The sequence below is a fragment of the Gastrolobium bilobum genome, unplaced genomic scaffold (assembly GCF_033153095.1).
Source record: "Gastrolobium bilobum isolate Gb01-03AN ecotype WA unplaced genomic scaffold, APGP_CSIRO_Gbil_v1 utg2134, whole genome shotgun sequence".
Classification (NCBI taxonomy): Eukaryota; Viridiplantae; Streptophyta; class Magnoliopsida; order Fabales; family Fabaceae; genus Gastrolobium; species Gastrolobium bilobum.
Window position 1 is genome coordinate 204,694 of NW_026899657.1, and position 9,673 is coordinate 214,366.

General features: G+C 36.0%; 1 protein-coding gene across 1 annotated transcript; it reads right to left on the minus strand.

The window, feature by feature from the left end:
• Positions 1 to 860: 860 nt before the first annotated feature.
• Positions 861 to 8,512, minus strand: LOC133292340 (3-hydroxy-3-methylglutaryl coenzyme A reductase 1-like). Its single transcript, XM_061490747.1, has 4 exons — positions 7,614 to 8,512; positions 2,802 to 2,983; positions 1,624 to 1,970; positions 861 to 1,344 (listed from the first exon to the last, which is right to left on the minus strand). The coding sequence occupies exons 1-4, from the start codon at positions 8,510 to 8,512 to the stop codon at positions 1,102 to 1,104; spliced, it is 1,671 nt and encodes a 556-aa protein (XP_061346731.1). The 3' UTR covers positions 861 to 1,101.
• Positions 8,513 to 9,673: the final 1,161 nt, after the last annotated feature.

Below are 9,673 nucleotides of genomic sequence, written 5' to 3' on the forward strand. Positions count from 1 at the left end.
GGCTTTATGGGCCAAGCTTTGTATTTTTTAAATACAAACCAGACCAATATTATAATTTGGCTTATAACAGACTAATAAATTAAGCCAGACTTAACATATTTTATATAAATCTAACCCCTTTAGACTAAACTCTAACTTGACCGGGAATGGGGTGGAAATATTTGTTTGTATCTGAATAAATTTTTGTTTTTTAACTGGTCTAACTTTATTTTTGTGTTCATATTCTAACATTGTCACCTCACTATGGAATGGAGTGATATGCACCTAACAATTGTGCGTCAAGTATTTTTCTTAAATTAAAAGAAAACATTATTAAAGTATGAGAAATATTTTTCTTATGTTGTTGGAGATAGTTATCTTATGTTAATGAAGTGAAATTATAAGAGTGACCCACAAATAATTGGAGAGAAAAAAAATAGAAGTGGGCTCCACTTTTGTTATGTATGTGTAGGAATTTGGTTTATCTTATGTTGAATGAAATAAATATAACCCTTAAAAGTATATTGCATGAAACTGGTGAACTGGTACTTGACAGTTCATTAGATTTAAGTGCATGTTCAAGTTTTTTTTAGTACATAAAAATAAAATAAAATTGAACATGCACTTAAAGTAGATGATGCCTTTTAATGTTAATGCACACCGATGTCTCTTGATTGCAATGAGAATTCCTTCTCCTTGAATCTTCATTCTCCTTGGATGCTTGCTAGGCAATGGTAAAGTGAAAGCTTCAAGTTTTTAGTATCATAGATTATAGATATGGTACAACTACATAGGAACGGATAGATGTATCATAGATATGGTACAAATGCTAACTTATATTTAGAAGCATAACACAACACATCAAATGTCATGGTTACGGATAGTGTTAAGATCCATCTGAGTCTCCAAATAAGCTATCAAACTTGCACAGTGAATGGTCCAGAGAGGTCTCACCAAAACAGAAAGAGCTCTGCTTTCCACCAAAGAATTAATAACTTCACATTCACCGACAGCGTTACAAACCAAATAACCTTCACATGGGTGCCAAAACAATACGAAGTCTTCCATTTTCCTCTCATCAAGTGGCATTACAAGTAACGACTGGGAACCACGTACTCCTCCTCAGGATGACACTTGAGATATATCTTTGCATGATCTGTTGTATTTCATGTGGCTCTTGACTAACTGCCCTGCAGCGATAGCAGACAACAGAGACAGCTCCCCTGCTAGAACGGATCCAGCAACAATGGTGGCCAAGAGTCTTGAGTTTGATCCTTGTGAATCCTTGCTCGCACCCTTCACGCCAAGCAGATTCAAGCAAGCTGACTGAGATGCAAGTTGAGTCCCACCCCCGACTGTACCTACCTGAGAGGACCACAAGTCACATACAACCCTAGCTATTGAGTTGGAAATATGGTAGTTAAAATCTCGATTTTTTACTACGATTTTATGTTTTTATGATTTTTTTGATCAAAACGATTTTACCAATATTCCGAAAGCTTTTACATTTTTACGTTATGATTTTTTTATCTTACGATTTTACGTTTTACAATTTTTTATTCCCTTTCTGATTTTACGTAAAATCTCGATTATAACTAACTAACTTGTTTGGAAAATTTAAAAAAATATGAATATAGACATCACCTCAATGGAAGGCATAGTCACTGAGATATGAAGGTCTCTCCCATCATTTACGGCTTCCATCATGGTTATGCAATGGGAACTCTCAACATTTTGTGCTGGATCTTGACCAGTGGCTATAAAAACAGCAGAAACAATGTTGCTGGCATGGGCATTATATCCACCAAGAGAACCAGCAACAGCAGAGCCAGCAAGGTTTTTGAGCATATTAAGCTCCACCAAGGCAGCTACATTGGTCTTCAATACCTTCTTCACCACATCTTCTTTGATAATTGCTTCACAAACAACTGACTTCCCACGTCCCTCAATCCAATTTACTGCAGCGGGTTTCTTGTCCGAACAGTAATTTCCTAAAGAATTGAGTCCATACATAGCCATCACATTTCAAGTCTAATAAAAATAACTTTATAGTCATCAGAATAACCAAACAAATAAATTAGTTCAATGGCACCTTCAACGTATGCAAATAAACTGGAAAACTTAACACCTAACTGAATTGGACATGACGAAAGAAAATAAAAGTAGCACACAGGAGGAATCCAACGAGATGTAAGGAAGCAGGTGATGAGTCTGAGAGCAAGGTCACGGTTCCAATTTTTTTTGCATCAAATTCACAGCTCATACTCATAGTTCATAGTACAACAATAAATGGATAAAATATGACTACTGTAACAAATAACATTAAATTACACACAAATGAGAGAATTAACCAATTTTTTTCTTATTAAAAATCAACTAACCAGAAAGTTAATAGAGACTGGTCAGATTACATTATACAATAAGAATACAGACAACTTCGACATGCATAAGTAGAATAACAATCTTGCACGACACAGGTTACTGGGTCAAATACAATAACATTATTAAAAATAATAAAGATATACATATATATATATATATATATATATATATATATATATATATATATATATATATATATATATATAAAATAAAATTGGAGTATTAAAGGACAACTATCATGTAAGAAAAAAGCACATAATTGATTTCACCAAAAAAAAAAAAAACACATAATTGAAGGGATACAGAAAGAAACGATGTGTTGTACATACAAAAGTATTTATTTGCATTAAACAGTATCCGTGGCATCAATGCAAGTTTGTTTAATATATAACAATCTAGGGGTTCCTACCCATTAAAGCGATAAAGGGTATAAAAATTACCAGAGATGCCGATAATATCCATGTCAGGGAAGTCATTTTGAAGGTAATCAAGGACATTCTGCACCCCTTTGGAAACCATGTTCATCCCCATGGCATCACCAGTGCTACAGGTAAATCTCGCATAAACATTCTTCCCGGCAATAGAACAATGAATACGTTGAAGCCTGGCAAATCTACTCGACCTATAGGACCAGACACAAACATCAAATTTCAGTATAAATTGGCACACATCCTGTAAACTATAATGCTTTTAAATTCAGATAAAATTTAAAATGTATAAATTAAAAAATATTTAAAAATATAAATTAAGTATGCGTAATTAATTTAGGTAAAAATTAAAAATAAAATTTATAAAAAATATATTTAAAATTATAAAAAATATTTATAGTTAATTAAAAAATAAATATAAAATTAAAGAAATTAAGAATAAATTATATGTTTTCTTAATTAAAAAAACAGACTAAGAAATTAAACTTCCATATAAATTTTATAAACTGCTCACAAAACAAATCTAGATTCTGAAGTTTTCTATGCCTTATTTTCTTCGCTTTTTTCTTTCCCAATTTTCAAAAATAAATCAAAATTTCAAAGAACAACTTCAGTATTGAAATTCACCAAACAAAACGCAAACAAAAAATAAAAATAAAAAAAGGAAACTATAGATGAGCCTTATCCCCGTAGAGGAAAATCCATCAACATCAAACATACCATGCCTAAACAAATATACGAAAAAATAAAAATGTGATAAATTGGAAACAATAAATTTCTCAATCACCACAAAAAAATAAAAAATCTCATCTCAGAAAATCATTCAACTACAGTGTTTAAACTAAAAAAAAGAACATAACACTTATTAAAGATATAAATAATATTTTATTTTATTTTGGTATGTTTGTTATTTTTATTAGCGTGAGTTGTAGAGTTGTTACCACCAATGTTATTAAACTCGATCAGGGCATCGACCTGGTCGGCGTACTGGATCACTAGTCGGACTGGTGGGTCACTGGTTAGACCGGTTAAGCCAGATATATAAAAATATATATAAATACAAACATATAAATTTAATTAAATTTTTCATATCTAAAATGAGTTAAACAAGCTTCACTAAATAAGCTCAAAAATTATCCAATCACACGTTTACAAATTCATAAAGCACAAATAAATAAAAATGCACGCCATTATTATGTCAATTTAAATTGCAACTCAGAATCTGCATAGCATACCTCTCAATGACATTCAAATGGCCAGATGATGTGAACTCATATTTTCCAAATTTATCTACATTGAAATGACATGTGTCACATTCTCTTAATTTATTGTTCTGCAAATTTCTTCAGTATTGGAAACTGAAATTTGGGGTCATTATAGAAGAATATATTACTAGTAAATAAAATTACAAAAAATTTTAAAATGAGTTCTACATTTTTGTCTGACAAGAAACAATTTTGGTTTTTGATTTTTTTATTTATTTATAAAAATGCATAACCAGACTGGGTCACCGATTTTGACTGGATTTGGCTTGTTTTGATCGAGTTTTGATCGGGCCGATGCATGACCGGTCGAATCGGCCTGATGACCGGTTCTTGGGGTTCCGGGTCAGGCCAGGCCGGATTTCACAACACTTGGTTACAACCCCCACTTCTTTATATTCTCTATTGTATCCATTTTACTCTATGAATTAACAATTAACAATTATCCTCCATGAATGGAGGTTCCGTTGCTATCATTTTCTTTGTTCCCTTCATCGATCTTCCTTTCCCTTTATGTAACTTTCCCTTTCATCTTCGTTTTCGTTTTATGGTTTTTCAGATCTATGGGTCATCTCCATTGTCCTAAATTTGTGATTACCTCATTATTCTGGGTCATCTCCTTCGGATTTTTATTTTCTCTCCAGTCTATCTTGTTCGCTTGTGTTTTCCGACATTCTCTAGTGATTTACATTACAAATCTATAAAAAAAAAAATTATTTTTTTTCCCTCTCGTCATTTCTATTTCTATTTCCTAGTTCTTTTCTATGTTTTCGTTAATGTTACCGATTTTGATCCATCACCAACGAGAAATCAGCTCGCATCTCCTGTTTTTCGTTAGTTCTCAACTCGTCGCCCCCTGTTTCTGTGTAACATTCCGAGTGCTGACGAGGGCGGGGAGTGATCGCCGGTGCAAAGAGGCACGGACAAGGAGCGACTCCTGACAAGCTTCCAGCGGGGGGTTACATGCATGAATGAATCGAATCGACACCCGAAAGAGAGAGATTCCAAAGACTGAGCAGGTGTGAGACTGCACAGTTTGGGATAGCTTATAAGAATTAATCGGTACTACCTATACTAATAAGATGCATCTTCTTTTCGGTAGCCCGGAACGGAAGAACTCCATAGTTAAGCGTGCTTGACTTGGAGCAATTCTGGAATGGGTGACCTCCTGGGAAGTTTTCTCGGGAAGTGTGCGAGTGAGGAAAAAACACACTGAAAAGTCTCGTGTTAGTATGTGGGGATAGTCATTGATTCTTGAAGCGGTCGGGCGTTACAAATGGTATCAGAGCAAAGCCTATCTTCCAGTACGGTATGGTTCGAGGACGAACTAGGCGGAAGCTGGTGGGCATGTAACATCCCGAGCGCTGACGAGGGCGGGGAGTGATCGCCGGTGCAAAGAGGCACGAACAAGGAGCGGCTCCTGACAGGCTTCCTACATGCATGAATGAATCGAATCGACACTCGAAAGTGAGAGATTCTAAAGACTGTGCAGGTGTGAGACTGCACAGTTTCGGATAGCTTATAAGAATTAATTGGTACTACCTATACTAACAAGATGCATCTTCTTTTCGATAGCCCGGAACGGAAGAATTCCATAGTTAAGCGTGGTTGACTTGGAGAAATTCTGGGATGTGTGACCTCTTGGAAAGTTTTCCTGGAAAGTGTGCGAGTGAGGAAAAAGTACACTGAAAAGTCTCGTGTTAGTATGTGGGGATAGTCATTGATTCTTGAAGCGGCCGGGCGTTACATTCAGCACCCTTATAGGAGGCGTCGTTCGTTCACCGGCGTCGTGTCTCTGTCCACTGGCGTCGTCCATGGCTGTTCTGCTTCTTGTTCCTGTCTTCGTGCAACTTGTCAACCACCGAGTCGTGCCACTCTTATCTTCGTCTTCGTCTTCGTCGAGTCTGCACGGATATTCATCGTGTCTGTTCCTGTTCATCGGATCTTCGCCGTGTTGACAACCTTGTTCCTATTCTCTTTGTGTTGTTGCTATGCTAAGACTTTATTTCTGGCTTCATTCTCCTCCAGATGTATCCTTTTTATTTATTTATTCTCATCTCCGTTTTTCTTTCTTCACATTTTTTTTTGAAATATGTTTTACTGTGTCACTCCCACTATGGGCTCATAGATTAATTGTGTTTCCCCGTGATATGTTTCTTTTATTTTGATTTTTGTTGATGTTTGGCATATTGTTATGATTAGGCTTGTATTTGGCCAATTTAATTTTATTCCCACATATGTTTGTGGTGTTATTCAAGTTTGATTTGGCTTGTATTTAGTTTTGCCATTATTTAGTTTTATTTTGGCCTGCCATTCCGGTGGAGCATTTATCTGATGTTTATCCAAGTGGCTGGTCCGCGAATTATGCATTACAGTGGCTCTGTCGGCTTTTATCCCAGTTGCAACACTGTTGTTTAGGCAGATGTCCATCTCAGCCCTTCCTTTGTTGATGTCCATTCCAGCACATTTTAGCTGATGCTTTACCAGCTCTTCAGACTGATGGTCATTCCAACTAGTTGATTTGCTATGCTATTCTCCAACTTATGTTTCGTGAAGCTTTGTTTTAATCTTCTTTCTTCCCAAAATGAAGTGTTCATGCTATTTACCCTCCATCTTGAAGGGAAGTATTAGAGATATAAATAATATTATTTTATTTTGATATATTTGTTATTTTATATTTGGATAAGTTGTAGAGTTACTACAACCCCTACTACTCCTTTATATACTATCTTGTATCCTTTTTACTCAATGACTTAACAATCAATAAATTTTTTTTTTTTGTAAGTATATTTTCTCTCTTTTACTTAGAACACTTGTCACATAAATCCGTACATATCAAACATAGGCATAAACCAAGATTTAAAATAAAAAAATCTAATATTTTAGAAGGAAAATCAAACTCTTATGTTCCATAAGATGAATCTCTCGTGTCACTCTCCCTTCGAATAATGTGTCTCTCTTTTTTTTCTTTTTTTTAAAGTTGATGGGCCCATTTTATTTATCTCTTTAACATGAGAAAACTTCTCTCATACTACGTGAGAGAAGTAATCCCCATTTTAGAAATAAATCCAAATTTGGAAGAACAACTACAACATTGAAACTCACCACCCACAGCCAAAAAGAAAAAAACAACAAAGACATCAGTTATCCAAAAAATATAGACTTGCCCCCGAATAAAATGGCTTTCGCGCAGGTTTATCATAAAAAAAAAATTGCTTCCGCGCAGAATATCTATGATTTATAAAAAATAAAAAAAAAACCTCGGTTTCATAAGGAAAGCCCATCAACATCAATCATAGCATGCCGTAAACCAACATAAAAATAATAATAAAAGAGATAAATTAGGAAAAATAAATCTCAAGCCGTTCACCAAAAAAAAACAAATTCCCAGACGACAAAACATTCTAACCAAATGTTGAAACTTGAAACCCACCCGAAAGAAAAAATCCCAAAAATCCAACACCAAACACAGTTCGCCATAAATGAAAAACAACAATTCCATGTACCAAAAAAAAAAAAAAAAACAATAATTCCATTCCATGATTGAAGAAAACAAAGAGACCTGTTGAAAACGACAGCCAACGTATCAAAATTGAGAGGATCCTCCAAGAAGATCTTGAGCTCGGCAGCCCTGTTGGCCGACGCGAATCTGACGACAGGCGCCCTACTCATCCCATCCCTCAGCACAACGCTGTGGGCCCCACCAGATGCATATATAGCCTTACACCCTCTATTGGTGCTTGCCACCAAACACCCCTCCGTTGTCGCCATCGGCACCGTGTATTCCACTCCGTCCAGAAGCAGCGGCCCCGCCACCCCCACCGGAACCTGCACATACCCCACCGGCATTTCGCAGCACTGTCCCAAAATCAATTCATAATCGAACCCTTCCAACGGCAACCCCTGGAGGGACCTCCCGGTCATCCTCTGCAGTGCCTCCCGACGGATCGCCGCGGCACGGCGGCAGTCCCCCAGGCGGGACTCAAGTGAGTAAGAGGGGACGGTGCCGGCGAGAACCGAATCGACGATGTCAGCGTCATCGTCGGAGGAAATTGAGGGAACCAAGGGGTCCGGTTGGGTTGATTTGGGGAATGGAGAGGAGGAAGAGGGTTCGGGGAGGTCAATGTCGGATGGGCGAGCAGCTATGAAGGATTGGACGAAGTCGATGCCAAAGAAGCCGAGGAGGTAGATGAAGGAAGCGACGAGGGCGAAGATGGCGGCGATGTCGGAGAGGGTGAGTAAGTGGAGTGGGGAGGATGAGCGCATCTTATCGCGCCAGCGGTGAAGGAGGTAGTAAGCGAGGGAGAAGAAGAGAGTGAAGAAGACCACGTTCGTGAGGTGGAGCGGGAGGGGGAGGGCGTCAGAAGCTTTGACCGCTGGAGATGGGGATTGTGTGTTGTCGGTGGTAGAGGATGAGGAGGAGGAGGAGGTGCCGTCGTGGGAACGGCGACGGAGCTCCATGGTGGCTGGCAATGAGGGTCAGAGAGAGAAAGAGAAAGAGAAAGAGAGAGAGAGAAGAAAATGGTGGAAAGAGTGCCAGCGAAATTGTTGCGAAAATGTTTGGTGTTGTTTATAGAGAAATGAATGGTGTGAGTGAGTGAGTGATGATGGATCATCCAGACAGAATGAGTGCAAGGCGCTGGGACGACTCTCCCATACAAGCTTTTCATTTCCCCCCACGTGCTCCTATGCCCTATTTGCGGCATTCTTTTTCGATAAGCACTTTTCTTTTTCCTATAGCACCATAAATAATTTATATTTATTATTAAAAAGTTTTATACTTTTTTTATTAAATTAATTATCATTAATTTCTGTTAATTAAATGGTTATAATTTATTAAAAAATTAATAAATATATTTAATAAATTATAACCGTTAAATTAATGAAAATCAATGATAATTAATTTAATAATAAGAGTTATAAAATTTTTAGTAGTAACTATAAATAACCACCCTCACACTTTATATAATACTCCAAAGTGCATTTTGTTTTGATAAAAAGGTCATTCTTTTATGGGTTTGCTTTTTCTAAAATCAATGTAGATAATTTATTTACATTGAGCCCAAAACGACGTCGTTTTGAGGCAGAAATTAAAGTATTTTTGTAATTATAATTTATTTTAAGGTTATAAAAAAAAATTTATTATAATTTTTTAATTTTTAACCCAAAACGACGTCATTTTAAGAACAAATATAGATAACTTATTTACATTCACTTTTAGAAATATTAAATCCTTGTTTTATATATCGAAAAATTTAACACAATCTATTATATAATTACTTATAGCTCTTGAGGCTAACCTCGTTGACTTTAAAAATGATATGTTATATCGGAGAGCATTTAGTCCTTTACAATTAAATTAATCATCATGATTTAGGTCATGTATTATAAAAAAATTATTTTAGGAGAGGTTTAAACACTTATTTCTAAATCCGCTCCGAATCGGACTAGTCGCAAAGCGATGAATCGATTTGAATATTTCTAAAAAAATAAATAAATTTATATTTAAAGTGTATGAATATGGTCAAATTTATTAAATATTATTTTGAGTAAAGTCTCTTTTGAATTCCTAATAAAAAATACGGTCCCCATTTTGATCACTTACAAAAAAAATATTTATGG